We start from the raw sequence: 21,344 nt of genomic DNA on the forward strand, positions 1-21,344 counted from the left end.
GTAAAGATAATGTATTCTCGAACAGATATAACGTTTTCCATTGTTTACTAGCTTTTTACCTGCGGTTTCGCCAGCATAAGCAAGAGTCACATATATTTACACACATGTGTCAGATTTTCTGCTGCTTTACGTCATGAGACCTCAGAGAGAATCTGGAATGATTTTTTTGGTCCCTAAACAAGGTGATGAAATTATTGGCTCTATGCAGTACTCATTCTTGCGGCCTGATTGGCACAATGAACAGCACGAATACGAGACAATTTTAGCTTCATGCTCACAAAATATGCCAAATCAACTGAATACAACAAATTAAATAAAACAACAAGTTTACTGTTACCAGTCACCGTTTTATTTTTTCCACGACGCGTTTCGAAGGTTTAAACCTCCATCATCGGGTGGATTTACATTAGTTAGTGTTACATATGTGTGTATGTTGTGTTACGATTTTGGAGGAACTTGTGGCACTGTCTCCAGTGGTCACAGGTTCCTTTTTCTGTCGTAACACTTCACATGTATACTGCCACATTTGTAAACAAATATGGCTGCCATATTTGTTTACAAATGTGGCAGTATACATGTGAAGTGTTACGACAGAAAAAGGAACCTGTGACCACTGGAGACAGTGCCACAAGTTCCTCCAAAATCGTAACACAACATACACACATATGTAATACTAACTAATGTAAATCCACCCGATGATGGAGGTTTAAACCTTCGAAACGCGTCGTGGAAAAAATAAAACGGTGACTGGTAACAGTAAACTTGTTGTTTCATTTAATGTCAGTAACAGTCACGGTAAAGCCTAACCTAAAAATATTCGCATTTAAAGAATACAACAAAGACATGTCAACACGCCTTTTCGGACATGCTTACATGTCATCCCTTCTTACCTCGCCCGCAACCTTAGAGCTTACAGAGGTATCTTATCCCCACAATATTTCTATACAAAAAGAGTCATATACAGAATGAATCACCCAGTACTTCCACCGCAAATATTGCGGAAATGTAAAGTGCTATTGATATGCGAATTTCACAAAAATGGTTCAAATGGCTCTGAGCACTATGGGAGTTAACTTCTGAGGTCATCAGTCCCCTAGAACTTAGAATTACTTAAACCTAACTACCCTAAGGACATCACACACATCCACGCCCGAGGAAAGATTCGAACCTGCGACCGTAGCGTTCACGCGGTTCCACACTGTAGCGCCTAGAACCGCTCGGTCGCTCCGTTCGACCGGATTTCACAGAATGGATTTATAGTCTGGTTATCGTTCTGTTAGGCAATCGAGAGATTGTAATAATATTTAGAAAATGTATTTTTGTGCAAACATACACTTTTTTAATGGAACAATGTCTATAAATATTAACAAAAAAAAGTAGGGTAAAATGTCAGTGGTGTTTGTTGCATGATTTTAGTGCGGGTCGTTTACGAGGTATCGTATTTTGGAAAGTTCCCAAATCGACACTTGTACAACATCTGAGGTAGCACACACCAAAGAACAACACGGGTGCATACATAGGTTATGTGGATTCTGACCAGTACCACTTGGTTGGTTGATTTGAGGGAGGGGACAAAACAGCGAGGTCGTCGATGCCATTGATTTAGGGAAGAATGAGGAAGCAAGTCGGCCGTGGTCTTTCAAAGGAACCATCCCGGCATTTGCTTGAAGCTATTTAGGGAAATCTCGGAAAACCTAAATGAGGATGGCCGGAAGCGGGTTTGAACCGTTGTCCTCCCGAAGGCGAGTCCAGTGTCCTAACCACTGCACCACCTCGGTCGGTGCAAGTAACGAGACAAGTTGTGTTAAAGAGTTATCATTTCCACCGACAGCGGTAGTACACGCTTCCAATCTGGTATGGAATGACTGCTCCACACGTGGAAGCATTTTAGCGGAGACGTCCGAGCAGGCTGCGGTAGTACGTCGTCGCATATCATTGGGTGTGGTTGGTATACCCTTGTAGACGTCGTCTTTTAGCTTTCCCCGCAGAAGAAAGTCTACAAGCGCCAAATCCAAGGAACGGGCCGGCTAAGGTACAGGCCTTCTGCGTCCAATCCAACGATTTGATTCGTGAAGACATGCTGTAGTACTCCATGCACTACAGGCTGGACAGCCGTCATGATGGTACCACAGGTTCCTCCTAGTTTGCAGAGGAACGTCTTCTAGCATCCGTTGAAGATGTCTCTTAAGAGGCTGCGATACTTAAGCGCGTTTAGTGTTTTGTCTGTGAAAAACGGGGCTATGAGCTGATTGTTCACTATCCCACACCACTACATGGACGCTGACGTTCCACAAGACAAAGCCAACAGGAATTATCAGCAGACCAAGGCGATTTATCTGGCCATGATTGGTAAATGTGACTTCATCACTAAACAAGATACGTGATTGATCTGGGGTATCCTGCTGTTAATTTTCGGAACACAACCTACGACCAGCTTAGAGGTGATGACGCTTTCTGCACGACCTGACCATCATTTTGTTGGACAATGCTCAAGCACATACACTGCAAGCTGTTACTGATTTGTTTGACTGATGGGGCTGCTAAGTGCTATACCACTTACTGCACTCCCCCGACTTAAGCCCTCGTGAGTTCAAGTTGATTTCTAAACTGAAGGGAACACTTCACGGCATTCGCTTCAGAACTGCTACAAATTCGTCAGGGCAATAGACCGCACCGCTCGAACTGTCAACACAACTGGCGCTGCTGAGAGTATCCTGCGACTTCCACATCGCTGGCAACGGGCTATACACAATGCTGGTGATTACTTTGAAGTTCATTAAAACTTTGAAACACGTATCTATTTCGTTCCAACTGTAATTAAATTGTTGCCCCTATTAAAGTTCCAATCCTCGTATAATCAAAAAATTCCCTATAACTTAAGTTTTTAAAATTATTCTTCACAAAAACTATACCTTTGACGGAATCAGTAGGTAATCTTTTCCTCTCATATGTGCGCTCGCTTTCAGCGACAATTTCAACATTGGAGTTGTATACAGGAATAGCAAAAAATATTGAACTATTTTTAGCTGTTCAGATTGGTGGTTCTCATGATTGCTGCCACTAAAATATCTAACGCACTTATCATTATAGGACCAATTCCCAAGTTCAGAGCTATGCTGCACCAAAAACTGGTCCTCATTAAATACATCATCACAACACTTTACATCACCTATTACAATGTCTTCGTCACTCAAGAACTGTACACACTTTTGTACATCATTCATTTCTACATTATCATTTAAGTTTAACCAGCTACAACATTTAAGTTCTGATAATGACACACACCATTGTCTAAATATTACAGACATTCGCCATACAACGAAACAGCCTCAAGCCCAAAATGATCAACTTCTTTATCAAAGCCCTCCTCCCTCGCACTTCTCAATGCTTTTTTCGTGTTTAATGACATGAAATCACTCTCCCACCACTTCTTAAGAAGAGAACACACATTATCTAATATTTCAGTGAATATTTGATCATTTCCAACGATTGTTATCGCTTAATGAAAAACAGATATCAATGAATGTAAGTTATGTAAATAAGCCTTACCCAACCTGTTTTCAAAGATCATTTTTGGAACTTTAGGAGTATTGGATACAGACTAAAAAGTAAGATTTTGACGCCTGATACATATCAGCTCTGCCCAATGCAAGTAACAGAGATAACCAAGTGGTTTTACTGTGACTAAGAAGCTACATGTAACTAATTTCTACGAGTTGACAATAATGTCTGAATTCCTCAGTGCTTTCTGTATACGGGGTGATTCTTATTAACGTTTAAAAACGGATGCGCTGTAATTGATGCTGGGCCAACTAATTTAATATAAGCCACATGGGGCCGAAAATATCGGGAACTATGCCACATGTTGAACATGTGAAGTCACCAGACGAATTACCTCGTCGCACGTGCAGCGGTTGGGTTTGTAGATCCTACCCTCACCGATAGGAGGCGGTGCTACAAAATGGCCCTGAGCACTATGGGACTTAACATTTGTGGTCATCAGTCCCCTAGAACTTAGAACTACTTAAACCTAACTAACCTAAGGACAGCACACACATCCATGCCCGAGGCAGGATTCGAACCTGCGACCGTAGCAGTCGCGCGGTGCCGGACTGTGTGCCTAGAACCGCTAGACCACCGCGGCCGGCACGGTGCTACATAAAGCTCCGCTAGAGTACTCTGTTTCCGTTCTTGCTTCATCCGATATGACACGGTAGTGCTTGCGTTAGCGCCAAAGGTAATACAAGACCACCATGAATCGAATTACATTTACGAAAACAGAGTAGTCTACCAGAGCGATGTTTAGTACTGCCCCCTACCAGTGAGAGGAGTATCGAAAAGCCTAATCTCTAGACGGTCGGCGACGTACATCATCTGGAGACGTCACATGTTCAACATTTGTCATCAACCTTTGTGGTAATTCCCGACATTTGCGACTCCATGTGTCTTATACAGGGTGAGTCACCTAACGTTACCGCTGGATATATTTCGTAAACCACATCAAATACTGACGAACCGATTCCACAGACCGAACGTGAGGAGAGGGGATAGTGTAATTCTTTAATACAAACCATACAAAAATGCATGGAAGTATGTTTTTTAACACAAATCTACGTTTTTTTAAATGGAACCCCGTTAGTTTTGTTAGCACATCTGAACATATAAACAAATACGTAATCAGTGCCGTTTGGTGCATTGTAAAATGTTAATTACAGCCGGAGATATTGTAACCTAAAGTTGACGCATGAAACCTCCGACGTTCAGTTGCGTGTTGTAACAAACATGGGCCACGGTCGGCGAGCAGCATCTGTAGGGACATGTTTACGATGACGACCGTGTTTACGAGTGTGGCTGTAGTGCACTGTTGTGGTTTGTTCTAGTTGTCGCAGTGTCCGCATGTAGCACTTGCTGCTATTGTTATTCTGCATTCGTCTCCGCACGCAGACCAACTGTAGTACTCCGTGTTACCAGACGTCTGTGATAGTGTAGTGTTGTAGGAACTGTGACCATGGTGTATTCGAACTCTGAAAAGGCGGAGATGATACTCATCTATGGCGAGTGTCGACGAAATGCAGCTGAAGCCTGCAGGGTGTATGCAGAACGGTACCCGGACAGAGAGCATCCAACGTGCCGCATATTGCAAAACACCTACCGCCAACTGTATGAACAGGTATGGTCGTAGCACGCAAACGCGTCCGTAACGGGCCCGTCACAGGAGAAGCGGGTGCAGTTGGTGTGTTAGCTGCTGTTGCCATGAACCCACACATGAGTACACGGGACATTGCGAGAGCCGGTGGACTGAGTCAAAGTAGTGTCATGCGCATACTGCATCGTTACAGCTTTCACCCGTTTCATGTGTCGCTACATCAGCAATTACATGGCGATGACTTTAATCATCGAGTGCAATTCTGTCAATGGGCATTAACAGAGAATGCGCTGCAGTTATACCTGTTTACCGATGAAGCGGGTTTCACAAACCATGGGGCAGTGAATCTACGGAACATGCATTACTGGTCCGTGGACACTCCTCGCTGGATCAGACAGGTAGAGCGACAGCGACCGTGGACTGTAAATGTATGGTGCGGAATCAATGGCGACCACCTCATTGGTCCTCACTTCATTGCAGGGGCCCAGACAGCTGTAACATACATCGCATTTCTACAGAATGATCTGCCAACGTTGCTCGAAAATGTCCCACTGGAAACGCGTCGACGTATGTGGTATCAGCATGATGGTGCACCTGCACATTCCGCAATTAACACTAGGCTGACCCTTGGCAGGATGTTCGACGGGCGTTTCATAGGACGTGGAGGAGGCATAAATAGGCCAGCCCGTCCTCCTGATCTTACACCTCTGGACGTCTTTCTGTGGGGTACGTTAAAGGAGAATGTGTACCGTGATGTGCCTACAACCCCAGCGGACATGAAACAACGTATTTTGGCAGCCTGCGGCGACATTACACCAGATGTACTGCGGCGTGTACGACATTCATTACGCCAGAGATTGCAATTGTGTGCTGCAAATGATGGCCACTACATTGAACATCTATTGGCCTGACATGTCGGGACACACCCTATTTCACTCCGTAATTGAAAACGGAAACCACGTGTGTACGTGTACCTCAGCCCTCATGGTAATGTACATGTGCGTCAGTGAAAAAGACCAATAAAAAGGTGTTAGCATATGGACGTAATGTGCTGTTCCAGTCTCTTCTGTCCTAAGGTCTATCACCGTTCCCTTTGGATCCCTACGTAATTCGGTGCTCTCCGATACACACGATCGAACAGCGGAGGAGTGGTACTCAAGCGTTAACTTTGGGTTACAATATCTCCGGATGTAATTAACATTTACGAAATATATCCAGCGGTAATGTTAGGTGACTCATCCTGTATTACGTTACTCGTCCCTGCCTCAACTACGTCGCTTCGGTGGTTTGAAAACGTTAAAAAAATCACCCTGTATGTAGAAAATAATAGCCTCCGGTCAACTTATGCCACCAAAAATGTGTGTTCATATTGTAAGTTCCAAATGCTACACATTTCATTTCTACTTCTAACGCTACCAAGTACTTTGAGCGTATCATTATATTGTTTAAGCACTTTCATTTGGTGTAGTTTCACTTTCGACTATCTTTATGTACATACTGCCAGCTTTAAGGTCTGGGAATCATGATCACTCTTGGTGGTATTAAGCGCAGAATAGAAATTTCAAGACATTGTATCATCACTCCAAAAGAATGTTGTGCAAGCACTTTCTTAATGATCACGTCAGTCTTTGTTCCTAGGCATGAAACGTTCTTCACAATAGCAGAATCGCAGTATAGTTTTGCATTTAATTGAGGCATGCCGTCCAGGAATTCGTATGGTGCGTGGTGACGAGCAACGTGAAATACAAGTGTTGCCCCTGCAGCGCTAACACGATATGCTGATTATGTGGACTGAGTAAATAAATCTTTAATATCTGAAGTACCGGCAAAATGTTGTGAGGTTTTACGTTTCTTAGGAGACAAGTGCTCTTCCGAATTTTCCACACCAACAAGAGAAAAGTTTGGCGTATTAAAATAATGCTAACCTACCGAAATTGGTGATTATAAATTAAAACTCTTTAAATAATCGTCATAGCAATAACGTGGCCCAAGTCAAATACACAAAATATTTTAAAAAAAGAACTATTTTATAACCTTACTTTTGTGTGCAACAGAGACATCTGTTGTTGGGGGACAAAAAGGCACTGTGCTTCGTGTTCGCTTCTTCCTACCTTGAGACTCTTATACTTTAACGAATGACTGATCTTGCATTTTCGTTTCGGGTTTCTGCTTGTAACAAAGACACTGTGAATTAACTGTTAACTCTCTACTTCCTTATTCTTCGATAGCCAAAATGCAAATGAAAGAGTGGGAATAGAGCATCGGTTTGATTTCCCATGGAGTGGCAATGCTCCACTACCACATTAATCGTTAAGTTTTAGTAACGCAGGGGTATTTTACTGCAGCCAAGTTGCTATAGCGAGTTGCAGTTGCGGCTAGTAACTAGTTATTCAGTCCTATTTTCCCAGTTTCCAGTTCACTTCCCCCCCCCCCCCCCCCCAAACGTCGGAAAAGTGATTAAAATGTAGAGCTTGTGTAGGAAATTTCTGGGCGCCTGGCAAATGATTAGCATCAACCATTGAATCGATTGATTTACATATTTTTCCTCGCCAGGAATCCTGTATTGAATTTTTGAATTAATATCATCTTCTACTTCATTTCTTATTGCTGAAATATCTCTTTCAAATAGCCAATTTTAATTTGTGTGATTTTTATCAAGATTCTTATAAATTTTATCAATTAATTCATCTGGTCTGTCGACGGTGTTACGTATATATGAATAATTTGTAACTTCAATTTGGCTATTTGGAACAATCAACTGGATGAGTGCCTTCGTCAATTCGTAAGACTAAACGTCTCGATTCTTCACCATTGTTCACCATTGGAGAGTTGAACTCTCATATTTGTTCTTAATTGTATTTTTCTTCACTCGAGGCCAAAGAAATTATTGCTTTACACATGCATTGATTTCGTCTGCTGAAGTTGATTTGGGAATAATTCGAAGCGTTTGCCAAAACTCTTGAGAAACAATAACTAATGCCTCTCACATTAATTCTGTATTACAGCTAAGATTTTGTAGTGTTCTATCTTATTCTGCGAATGAATTACCATAGTAGATTCGTACCAAATGATTACAGTTTTGAAAGCTGATCTCGTCCAGAAGCTCTTAATATATCAGACTGGAAATTCTGTTCTGCAACATTTAATGTCAATTTCAGAGCAGAATGAGCAGTTCGTCCGCCTTGCATTAATGATGCTCAAAAATGGTTCAAATGGCTCTAAGCACTAAGGTACTTAACATCTGAGGTCATCAGTCCCCTAGACGTAGAACTACTTAAACCTAACTAACCTAAGGACATCACACACATCCATGCCCGAGGCAGGATTCGAACCTGCGACCGTAGCAGCAACGCGGTTCCGGACCGAAGGGCCTAGAAGCGCTCGGCCACTGCGGCCGGCATTAATGATGCTGCAATTCCAGATGATGCCAACGGAACCGCATTCATAGATACATCCCAATGTAGAACTTCTGAAGAGTCCTTCGTGGTTGTTCTTTGTTTCCTCTGGTTATTGCGAGTACAGCCACATCACTGTCATTCTACTGATTTCACGGAGTTGCAGCCCTCCACATTCATGTGTGCTTGAAATAAACGAGAGAGAAGCCGATTATATGGCACCACTCATGGATTACCTCGTTACAACAGGATAACGAAACATTCGAGATTATTCTCGAACAACCTGGAGCATTCTAGTATGTCTCAAACATTTTGGCACATTATAGAGAATTGATGAATCTTCTGGAAAATTCTGTAACATTTGAGAATAGTCTTAAACTTTCTGAAAGTGTCCATAACATTCTGAATCATTCTAGAAATTTCTTCAATATTCTCAAATATTGTAGAAGGTATGTAAATCGAAGGTGGAGAGGGAAAGGCAGGAAAGGAAAGGGAGGGTATCAATGCTGTATATTGTAGAAGGGACGTTCTGGCCAGTTTCAGTCACATTGTCATTCGAGTCCCTGCTACTTCATCGAATGCCCGCTTTTGACGCCCATATCCTGGGAGGTGACCCCTGCAGTTTGAACCGAAACCTTCTTTATACATTGGGGAAAGAAGGTTACCACAACGTATAATCCACATGGGGTTGTAACGACCGCGACCGTCACCAGTGAAGGTGTCTGTGTTGAGCAGTGTCGTGCGCGAGTGTTTGACGATCCTGTCGTACGGCAATCAGTTCGAATCAGAGTTGGTAGCATTACGTGGCATAAATCATGACAAAACAAGAGGCTGTCACCCGACCAGCAACAGAATGATAGAGCATTGGCATCGATGGCTAAAAGCAGCTCTAATTTGCCACGCCGCCGGGTGGAAAAAAGCTCTTCCGATGGTTCTACTGGGCTTACGGAATGCGTACGAACCCCATCTGGACGGTTCCTCTACACAACTGGTGTACAGAGAGTCACTACAATTGCCTCGAGAATTTATACAGAATGTTTTTTTCCACTGTGTACAAACTCTAGGGACTTATTGATGAGAAAATACGAAACACAAAAGGTCTGATGAACTTATGTCCGGAAATTGTGGTTTCCATGCTAGAGACCATTTATTCAATCGTTTGTGACGGAGATTGCGGTCTAATACGCGCTGTACCGGGGAGCCACAGTTACAGTATGTGTTGAAAATGATTTCCATGTGCCTCAACGCATGCGTGTACGCACCGTAGCATGTTCTGTCTTACACGTTCACATCGGCCAGGCTGCATCCGCACAGTATCATAGGCAGCATGAATACGTTGCTCCAGTGTCTCCACATCTGGAATGGGCTCTGCATACACGCACGGGTTGAGATCTGGTGAATGAGTAGGCCTTGCAACTGCACCCCTTGTCCGATCCAATCGACCAGGGAAGGCCGGAGGTTAACGGCAAAGGGCTCTGGAGGACCACCCTGTAACAGCCACATAACCCATCGAATCATCAATGGTACTTCTTCCAGCAGGGGAGACAAAGTCACGCGCAAGAAACGCCGATAGTTCCGGTCTGCTAAGCGATGTGGAAAGAAGATGGCCCCAAAATACGGTCGCCAACTATCCCGGCCCACACATTTCGGCTTCACCGATGCTGATGATTCACTGCCACCATATGCTGATGATTCACTGCCACCATACCATGAGGGGTCTTGCACAGATAACTGTTATGAAAGTTGAAGATACCACTCCGCGTGAAGGTGGCCTCGTCTGTGAATAGGATGGATAACACAAATCCCGGAATCGTTGTTGCCTGGTGAAGAAACCAGTGACAAAACTGCTCCCGATCTGGAACGTCTGTAGCTAGTAAGCCCTGCGCACGCTGTAAGTGCTAAGGGTAGTAACAACTGTCACGGAGAATGTTCCACGCGGCGGGTCAACTGTCTGATACTGACACACCGGTCGCCTTCCACAGCGTTAATGACGTTTTCCTCCAAATATGGTGTCCGAACATTTCGAGTACATCCTTCATGATTTCCTGCTTCCTGAAACCCCTGTACGAGACAAACGCGAAACACTGTTGCAGACATTGAATGCTGTGTTTGTTGTCGCCTGGTATAGGACTCCTGATACAACCTTGCTGCTCACCGCCCGTTACCATTTGCAATTGTGTCAGATATACTGGCTCCGTGTGGGACAAAAAGAAAAGAGCTGGGATTTGCCGAAAGTGGAGGTACTCCGATGATAACATATAAAGTCGAAATCTCCCCTTTAATGCAGAGTGGCTTTGGATAAGAAGATTACAGGCTGGAATAGATAAGGTTATTTAAGAGTACACCTAAGCTGCTGGGTGTGTTTCGCCCTTGTATTGCAGTTACGGAATGACGATATTTCGTACATCGGAGCGCGTTAGAATGCCGTTCCTAAATAAGTAATAGTGGAACCATGAGTGTCTGGATGTCAAGAATTCGTATTTCAAGTTCTTCCTTGAAGACTTACCAAGTCGTTAAAGGAACTCTTGAAACAGGAATTCACGACACTCAGCCTCTGATGGTTCAAGTGTGCCAATATCGATACGTTTGAGTGTCTACAAATGAGGTGTATATGACACTGAAGATGGCATACTGAACTGCCGAAACTGATTCTGAAAATAAAATACATTAACTTCTCAAATTGCGCGGTTATTTGGCGATTTATCCTTGTTAAATATTTAACGACCCGCTGTGGCAAGTTCAAAGTGGATCATCAAACCCCCCTAACATTGTCTCAACCCCTGTAACAATGGGGATGCTGTCGAAGAAAAGAACCGAGCGAGTTAGAGAAGTAGCTAGCACACTGGACTCGCATTCGAGAGGACGAAGGTTCAAACCCGCATCCTGCCATCCAGGTTTAGGTTCTCTGTAATTTCCATGCACCAATCAAGTTAAAGGCTGGGAGGGTTCCTTTGAAAGGGCACGGCCTAATTCCTCGTCCATTCGTCCATAATCTGAGCTTGTGTTCCATCTCTAATGTCTCCTCGTTGTTGATGGGACGTGAAACGCTAATCTCCTCCTCCTCCTCCTCCTCCTCCTCCTCCTCCTCGAAGAAAAGGGAGAGATGAAACTTCCTCGCAGATTAAAACTGTGTGCAGGACCGAGACTCGAACTCGGGACCTTTGCCTTTCGCGGGCAAGAGCTTTACCAACTGAGCTACCCAAGCACGACTCACGCTCCGTCCTCACAGCTTTACTTCTGCCAGTACCTCGTGTCCTACCTTCCGAACTTTGCGAAAGCTCTCTTGCGAACCTTGCAGAACTAGCACTCGTGTAAGAAAGCATATTGCGGAGACATGGCTTAGCCACAGCTTGTTGGATGTTTCCAGAGTGAGATTTTCACTCTGCAGCGGAGTGTTCACTGATATGAAACTTCCTGGCAGATTCAAACTGTGTCCCGGTCCGATACTCGAACTCGGGACCTTTGCCTTTTGCGGACAAGTGCTCTACCATCTGAGCTACCTAAGCACGACTCACGCCCGTACACACAGCTTTACTTCTGCAAGTACCTCGTCTCCTACCTTCCAAACTTTACAGAAGCTCTCCTGCGAACTTGCACACAGTTTTAATCTGCCAAGAAGTTTCATATCAGCGCACACTCCCCTGCAGAGTGGAAATTCTCATTCATGAAACATCCCCCAGGCTGTGGCTAAGCCATTTCTCCGCAATGTCCTTTCTTTCAGGAGTGCTAGTTGTCCAAGGTTCGCAGGAGAGTTTCTGTAAAGTTTGGAAGGTAGGAGACGAGGTGCTGGCAGATGTAACGCTTTGAGGACGGGGCGTGAGTCGTGCTCTGGTAGCTCAGTTGGTAAAGCTCTTGCCCGCGAAAGGCAAAGGTCCCGAGTTCGAGTCTCGGTCCGGCACACAGTTTTAACCTGCCAGGAAGTTTCATATCAGCGCACACTCCGCTGCAGAGAGAAAATCTCATTGTAGAAAAGGAGAGGTGTTGAGGAGTCCGTGACAATTACGTCGTCTACACGATTGCATCCATCCTAACTGCACATTGTCATTGAGTGACAGACACGGTGTTAATAGCTTTTTCCAAAGCTGTTTCACAGAGGAAGGCTGCACTGCAGTTCCTTCTCTAGATTGTCGCACAGATGAAATAATGGTAGATATCGAAATAGACGACAGAGGGATAGAGAAACAATTAAAAGAGGAAAGGCCACTGGACCTGATGGGATATCAATTCGATTTTACACAGAGTACCCGAAGGAACATGCCCCCCTTCTTGCAGCGGTGTACCGTAGGTCTCTAGAAGAGCGTAGCGTTCCAAAGGATTGGAAAAGGGCACAGGTCATTCCAGTTTTCAAGAAGGGACGTCGAACAGATGTGCAGAACTATAGATCTATATCTCTAACGTCGATCAGTTGTAGAATTTTGGAACACGTATTATGTTCGAGTATAATGACCTTTCTGCAAACTAGAAATGTACTTTGTAGGAATCAGCATTGGTTTCGTAAAAGACGAGCGTGTGAAACGCAGCTCGCGCTATTCGTCCACGAGACTCAGAGGGCCATGGACACGGGTTCCCACGTAGATGCCTTGTTTCTTGACTTTCGCAAGGCGTTCGAAACATGTTCCCCACAGTCGTTTAATGAACAAAGTAAGAGCATATGGACTATCAGACCAATTGTGTGATTGGATTGAAGAGTTCCTAGATAACAGAACGCAGCATGTCATTCTCAATGGAGAGAAGTCTTCCGAAGTAAGAGTGATTTCAGGTGTGCCGCAGGGGAGTGTCGTAGGACCGTTGCTGTTCACAATATACATAAATGATATTGTGGATGACATCGGAAGTTCACTGAGGCTTTTTGCGGATGATGCTGTGGTGTATCGAGAGGTTGTAACAATGGAAAATTGTACTGAAATGCAGGAAGATCTGCAGCGAATTGATGCATGATGCAGGGAATGGCAATTGAATCTCAATGTAGACAAGTGTAATGTGCTGCGAATACAGAGAAAGAAAGATCCCCTATCATTTAGCTACAACATAGCAGGTCATAAACTGGAAGCAGTTAATGCCATAAATTATCTGGGAGTACGCATTAGGAGTGATTTAAAATGGAATAATCATATAGAGTTGATCGTCGGTAAAGCAGATGCCAGACTGAGATTCATTGGAAGAATCCTAAGGAAATGCAATCCGAAAACAAAGGAAGTAGGTTACAGTACGCTTGTTCGCCCACTGCTTGAATACTGTTCAGCAGTGTGGGATCCGTACCAGATAGGGTTGATAGAAGAGATAGAGAAGATCCAACATAGAGCAGCGCGCTTCGTTACAGGATCATTTAGTAATAGCGAAAGCGTTACGGAGATGATAGATAAACTGCAGTGGAAGACTCTGCAGGAGAGACGGTCAGTAGCTCGGTACGGGCTTTTGTTAAAGTTTCGAGAACATACCTTCACCGAGGAGTCAAACAGTATACAGGGTGTTACAAAAAGGTACGGCCAATCTTTCAGGAAACATTCCTCACACACAAATAAAGAAAAGATGTTATGTGGACATGTGTCCGGAAACGCTTGATCTCCATGTTAGAGCTCATTTTAGTTTCGTCAGTATGTACTACTCAATGGAGCACGTTATCATGATTTCATACGGGATACTCTACCTGTGCTGCTAGAACATGTGCCTTTACAAGTACGACACAACATGTGGTTCATGCACGATGGAGCTCCTGCACACTTCAGTCGAAGTGTTCGTACGCTTCTCAACAACAGATTCGGTGACCGATGGATTGGTAGAGGCGGACCAATTCCATGGCCTCCACGCTCTCCTGACCTCAACCTTCCTGACTTTCATTTATGGGGGCATTTGAAAGCTCTTGTCTACACAACCCCGGTACCAAACGTAGAGAATCTTCGTGCTGGTATTGTGGACGTCTGTGATACAATACGCCATTCTCCAGGGCTGCATCAGCGCATCAGGGATTCCATGCGACGGAGGGTGGATGCACGTATCCTCGCTAACGGAGGACATTTTGAACATTTCCTGTAACAAAGTGTTTGAAGTCACGCTGGTACGTTCTGTTGCTGTGTGTTTCCATTCCATGATTAATGTGATTTGAAGAGAAGTAATAAAATGAGCTCTAACATGGAAAGTAAGCGTTTCCGGACACATGTCCACATAACATATTTACTTTCTTTGTGTGTGGGGAATGTTTCCTGAAAGTTTGGCCGTACCTTTTTGTAACACCCTGTATTGCTCCCTCCTACGTATATCTCGCGAAGAGACCATGAGGATAAAATCAGAGAGATTAGAGCCCACACAGAGGCATACCGACAATACTTCTTTCCACGAACAATACGAGACTGAATTAGAAGGGAGAACCGATAGAGGTACTCGAGGAACCCTCCGCCACACACCGTGAGGTGGCTTGCGGAGTATGGATGTGGAAGTAGAAGGTCATCCGTGTACAATGGGAACCGTGGGGCCGTTTGTTAAGCTCGGTGCACAGTGGCAGTGTCGGCCAGTGGCTACACGTCGTTTGTGTCGGCGACACGACCGACGCGTTGTTTACGTCACGGTGGAGGAGGCGCGCGGCAATTGAGCGGCGGACCCGCGCCGCCCGCGGTGGTGGTGGTGGGTGGCGGAGGGGGCGGCGCTGGCCCGGCGCGCGGCGGCGGCGGCGGCGGCCGGCAGTCGGCGGGATGCGCGCCGCGGTGCCGGGAGCGGCGCTGCTGGCGGCGGCCGACGCGGCGCTGGCGGCGCTGCTGGTGGCGCCGTGCGTGGTGGCCACGTGGCGCGGCTCGTGGGGGCTGCTGGACGCGGCGCGCCTGCCCTGGTGGGCGTCGCTGGGCGCGGGCCAGGCGGGCCAGCTGCTGGCGGCGCTGCTGCAGCCCGCGGGCGCGCTGCCCGCCGCCGGGCCCGCGCTCTGGGCCGCGCTGCTGGCCGCGCGCCTCTACACGGCTGCGCTCGCCGGCTGCTGCGTGGCGGCGTGGCGCGGCGCCTGGATGCTGCTCGACGAGCACGGCGGCGGCGACGACGTGGCGCACGTGGCCGCCTCCGCCGGCGCCAGCGTCGCCGCCCTCGCCGCCCTGCGATCGCTGCGCAACGTGGCCGCGCCGCCCTGCGCCCTCGCCACCGACCACATCGACGCCTACTTCGTCGTGCCCACGCTCTTCAGGCTCGACGTGAGTTACCGCCGCCGTTCGCGCTTCTCCGCGCGCCCCAGCGGTTGCGGCAGTGGCCGCGAAAACAGCGTAGTAACTAGTGCTATACTTGTGTTTCGCGGGGCCCTCCAGAAGTACTGGCCGAGCGACGAACTCGTGACGTCGCACTAGTACACTCACGACCAGCTATAATACAGGCCTAAGTGTCCGCAGCTCGTGGTCGTGCGGTAGCGTTCTCGCTTCCCGCGCCCGGTTTCCCGGGTTCAGTTCCCGGCGGAGTCAGGAATTTTCTCTGCCTCGTGATGACTGGGTGTTGTGTGATGTCCTTAGGTTAGTTCGGTTTAAGTAGGACTCAGAGCCATTTGAACCAACCAGGCCTAAGCTCACATCTGTGTGACATCAGCAATCTATTGTTAATAGTCGGCCGAAAAAATGCATGAATCCTGAGACAAATGTTCAAATGTGTGTGAAATCTTATGGGACTTAACTGCTAAGGTCATCGGTCCCTAAGCTTACACCTACTTAACCTAAATTATCCTAAGGACAAACACACACACACCCACGTCCGACGGAGGACTCGAACCGCCGCCGGGACCAGCCGCACAGGAATCCTGAGGCCCGAATTACACTGTAGATCTTTGTCAAAGTCCTTTATCAAAGATGTTGTCGAACTTCTTTGACCAAACTACTTCACTGAAACTATTATACAATCGTAAATTATTTCGTCATGCCGTAGTTGTTCGGGAATGCATGCCTGTACAACAGCATGCGTTGGTGGCGTGCACATTGCTTGAAAAGAAAGAAGAGGAAACGGTGGACGGCGAGAAGAAAAGCTCGGAGTGTTCACCAAAATTTTCTCCGTGAGCTATAGTGCGAGGATATGAAGAACAACGTAAATTAATTGAGGATGACTGAAAAAACATTTCAAATGGTTCAAATGGCTCTGAGCACTATGGGACTTAACTGCTGTGGTCATCAGTCCCGTAGAACTTAGAACTACTTAAACCTAACTAACCTAAGGACATCACACACATCCATGCCCGAGGCACCTAGAACCGCTCGGCCACTTCGGCCGGCAAACATTTCAATATGCCCTGATAAATGTGGTCTCTCGTATTTGCATACACGACAATCTTTTTAAAAATGCCATTCCTCAATTTAATTCATCATAATCGGTGTTTTTGGAAGGTTGGAACTATGTCATTCAGGAATTAAATAATGAAACACTGGACTAGTTACCGATACGTATATTTTCATGCTTAATATGTCGCGTTTCGAGACTTAATCTCATAATCAAAAGGAAATATTTATGTATGTAATTTACGTGATATTTGTATGTGTGTTGTTCACCCTGTCTTACCGTACATTTGTGTTTTTATGGTCTGCTGCAATCGAACAGATGTCTTTTGTTCTATTTCCAGAAAAATCACATTAATACCAATTTAAATAATTTTACTTGATAATGAGAATAAATTCTCGCGAAGCATAGTGTGAAAAAATACTTAATTGTTCCAGTGTTTCATTACCTGAATCATGAATCCTATTTCTGATACAGACCCGTCTCATGGTTAGTTAAGATTCTTAGCAATAGGCTGTATAGGGCTGGAGTGCCACAGTGTACCATTTTGCGTATTATTCAAATTCAAACGTTCAAATATATGTGAAATCTTACGGGACTTAACTGTTAAGGTCATCAGTCCCTAAGCTTACACACTACTTAACCTAAATTACCCTAAGGACGAACACACACACCCATACCCGAGGGAGGACTCGAACCTCCGCCGGGACCAGCCGCACAGTCTATGACTGCAGCGTATTATTCACGACACATGTGAACCAGTACATAAATCACCTAAGGAGATATTGATGAAGGTTGAGTTTGGTTATCTAGAGTACAGATAAACACATTCATTTCACTTATGTACACTTCGAACAGACTTGGCTTTTCACATCTTCATCTCCCTCCACATCCTCTCTTTTTGTAAGTAAGCTTAACATGTTCCACAGCGCAGCCGTTTCGAGTGCATCTGATTGCTGCACCTGTTTCTTTGTAAGATTACATCCGATTTTGTAGTTAGCGTGCCTTGTGTCACGAAGAATTTCATATTCTTCATACTTTGCAATAATCACTGTGGCGATAGCCACATACCAAATGTAGTTCGCAATTTGTAGCTTAAATTTACGAAATAAAGCGAAGCAACATGTGAACGACGGCCCTCGCTCGAACTTTTGTCAAAGATCTTTCCTAAAAGTATCCCTACTACACTGTCAAACATTTGACCAAAGGGCTTTCATAAGTATTTATCGTTGGCCACGAACACTACATTGCTGACGCTGCATAGACGTAAGCTCAGGCCCTGATTTACTGTAGGTCACGAGTAGGCTGGTCCGCCACAATTCGTGAACGCTCGACTCCTCGCAGGGCCCATGAGAAGTCAATCTGTAATTGAAAAGGTACCCACTAAAGTTCTTAAATCGTCGTGTGCCATTGAGAGCTTGTATGCATTTAAACGCGCAGACAAGTATTATTAAAATCGTCTGGAACAGTTACTTCCTTCTCGCTAGAGACGGCTGCCAGTACTCAAGACCTGCAGCGTCACTTGCTGTGACGTACGCGTGACGGCCTGGTTGCTTGAAAGGGGTTGTGTTTTCCGTCACCACCGTTACGTGAATACCGCCGTGTACTGGGTATTTCACAACTGCTATTTTATCAAAAACTGAAAATTTGAGACCATAGTTGCGTACAAAATTCAGGTTGGTTCTTGCGAAGAAGGAAAATAGCAGCTAGCCACTTTACACAAATAGCGCCGTTACCGGTTTCGAACCGACTGTTCATCCTCAGACGGCTGTCCACCTTTACACACATTTGGTGACGTTTACATAAGTTTTCGGCTCTCTATTCCCCCTCGCGGCGAAAGTTTACTGCGGTGATGACGCCTTAGAAAATACATCATTATGTTGCAATGTTGTCTGATTCCGTTCGCGAAACGATGGTGAGCATATAAGTGATTTTTTTTCTTTTTTTATATACAAGGTCGTTATAGATGATTGAGGCTTTGCACACACAAATAAACACGTAAAAAGTTTTTTTTTGCGTATTATGAGGGATGCGTATGTGGCTCCCTACTGATTCTGCTATTATCAAGTTGATAATCGCGTTCTTCCAACGATCGGCGCAGCATGTCCCTACCAATCTGTCCAAAAGTACTGGTGATCTGAGGTCGCAGTTCTGATAGGTTTTTTGGTAGAGGAGTCTTTCACCTAACCCTACACAACATAACCGCAAGATGTTAGGTCGGGAGAGCCTGCAGGCCTTGACATGAATTGGTAGTCGTCAACCCCACAACAAATCCATCGGTTTCCCAACAAATTACCCTCCAAGAATTCACGAACATCATAATGGAAATGGGGCGGAGCACCATCCTGTTCGTAGATGAAGTCCGCGCCGTCGATCTCCAATTGTTGCATGAGCTGATTTTCCACCAGACGCAGATACACGTGTGTCATAACGGTCGTTTCGCGGAAGAAAAAGTTTTAACCCGTGAGACTGCACTGAACACTTTAACTTTTGGTGAATGTGCTGAACAATAGCACGGGTATTCTTTGCCTCGCAGATTCTCACGTCGTGTCTGTTTACTGTGTCATTCATAAAAACTATCCTCTTTCATAAGTTGTGCACCTGTGCCGAAAATTCAGAGCTTCTGACTTTCACATCGGGAATCATCCTTGTAGTAATTTCAAGCGGTAAGGCTTCAGATTCAGTAGTATCCTAAACTTTTCAATCGAGCTATTGTGGTACGTTCAGCCCTCCGCTTGTTATGTTGGTAGACTTCAGTGGGCTATGTGTGAGAACGGGCCGCGCGCGTTGCAGAGGCGTCCTGAAGTCTTGAGATGTGCATACAACCGCCAAATGGAATTGGTAATTTCTGAATCGTTGTTGAACTTTGTTCTGAAGTGTCATTGCAGTGTTGAGGCAGAATGAGGTGAAAGCATTTCAAGTACAACATACGCTTTCTCGGCTACTGTCGCTATTTAGCGAAAGTGCTCATTGCTGCGCTCTCATGGCAGAAATCTGAAGGGCGTCTGCAACAATACAGAGTTTTTCTAAGAGGAGTACTGCCCTCTATGAGAATATGTCAATTAATGTACCCACAGTGCGTCTACGAAATCACTTCAGTCATAAAAGTTTTGCATCACCTCAGTTCCGAGAGTTCCGGAACCTGTACAGAAAATTGGAATAGAGATCAACATAAACATAATTTCTGCCCTTTTTATTGCTCATGAAAACCACACATTGCATGTTGTTCCATGATACAGTGAGACCTTCAGAGGTGGTTGTCCAGACTGCTGTACACACCGGTACCTCTAACAACCAGTAGCACGTCCTCCTGCATCCAAGCGCGCCTGTATTCGTCGTGGCATACTATTCACAAGTTCATCAAGGTATTGTTGGTCCAGATTGCCCCACTCCTCTACGGCGATTCGGCGTAGATCTCTCAGAGTGGTTGGTGGGTCGCATCGTCCATAAACAGCCCTTTTCAGTCTATCCCAGGCATGTTCGATAGGGTTCATGTCTGGAGAACATGCTGACCACTCTAGTCGAGCGATATCGTTATCCTGAAGGAAGTAATTAACAAGATGTGCACGATGGTAGCGCGAATTGTCGTCATGAAGGTAAATGCCTCGCCAATATGCTGCCGATGTGGTTGCACTACAGTCGGAGGATGGCATTTACTTATCTTACAGCCGTTACAGGGCCTTCCATGATCACCCCAAAACAGCAGGGAACGTCCACTTTGCTGCACTCACTAGACAGTGTGTCTAAGGCGTTCATCCTGACCTGGTTGCCTCCAAACACGTCTCGACGATTGTGTGGCTGAATGCATATGCGACACTCATCGGTGAAGAGAACGTTATGCCAATCCTAAGCGGTCCATTCGGCATGTTGTTGGGCCCATCTGTACCGCGTTGCATGGTTTCGTGGTTGCAAAGATGGACCTCGCCATAGACGTTGGGAGTGAAGTTTCGCATCATGCAGCCTATTGAGCACAGTTTGAGTCGTAGCACGAAGCCCTGTGGCTTCACGTAAAGCATTATTCAACATGGTGGCTTTTTCTATCAAGGTTCCTCCGAGCCATAATCTGTAGGTAGCGGTAATCCACTGCAGTAGTAGCCCTTGGGCGGCCTGAGCGAGGCATGTGAACGAAAATTTCTGCCTCTCTCTATCTCCTCCATGTGCAAACAACATCGCTTTGGTTCACTCCGAGACGCCTGGACACTTGTTGAGAGCCCTTCCTGGCACAAAATAACAATTCGGATGCCATCGAACCGCGGTATTGACCGTCGAGGCATGGTTGAACTACAGACAACACGAGCCGTGTACCTCCTTTCTGGTGGACTGACAGGAAGCTATAAGCTGTCGGACCCCCTCCGTCTAATTCTTGGTTGTTTACATCTTTTGGCAGGTTTAGTGACGTCTCTGAACAGTCTGTGTGTCTGTGATACTATGTCCACAGTCAACGTCTGTCGTCAGGAGTTCAGGGAACGGGGGTGATGCAAAAATTTTTTTGATGTGTGTATGATTCCATCAACCCCGTTTCGTCAGTACTGTATTATGTGCGTTTTACAAAGGTCAGTGTTTTCTGTCTGACTGTT

General features: G+C 45.5%; 1 protein-coding gene across 1 annotated transcript in view; it reads left to right on the forward strand.

Moving 5' to 3' along the window:
• The window catches only part of LOC124803366, a 401,666-nt gene that overhangs the window by 54,729 nt on the left and 325,593 nt on the right, over positions 1–21,344 (forward strand). Inside the window, exon 3 of the mRNA XM_047264552.1 lies at positions 15,051–15,710. Within this exon, the coding sequence (XP_047120508.1) occupies positions 15,051–15,710 (660 nt within the window). The remainder of the gene's footprint in view (positions 1–15,050; positions 15,711–21,344) is intronic.

This window comes from Schistocerca piceifrons, chromosome 6 (genome assembly GCF_021461385.2).
Source record: "Schistocerca piceifrons isolate TAMUIC-IGC-003096 chromosome 6, iqSchPice1.1, whole genome shotgun sequence".
NCBI classification, from domain to species: domain Eukaryota; kingdom Metazoa; phylum Arthropoda; class Insecta; order Orthoptera; family Acrididae; genus Schistocerca; species Schistocerca piceifrons.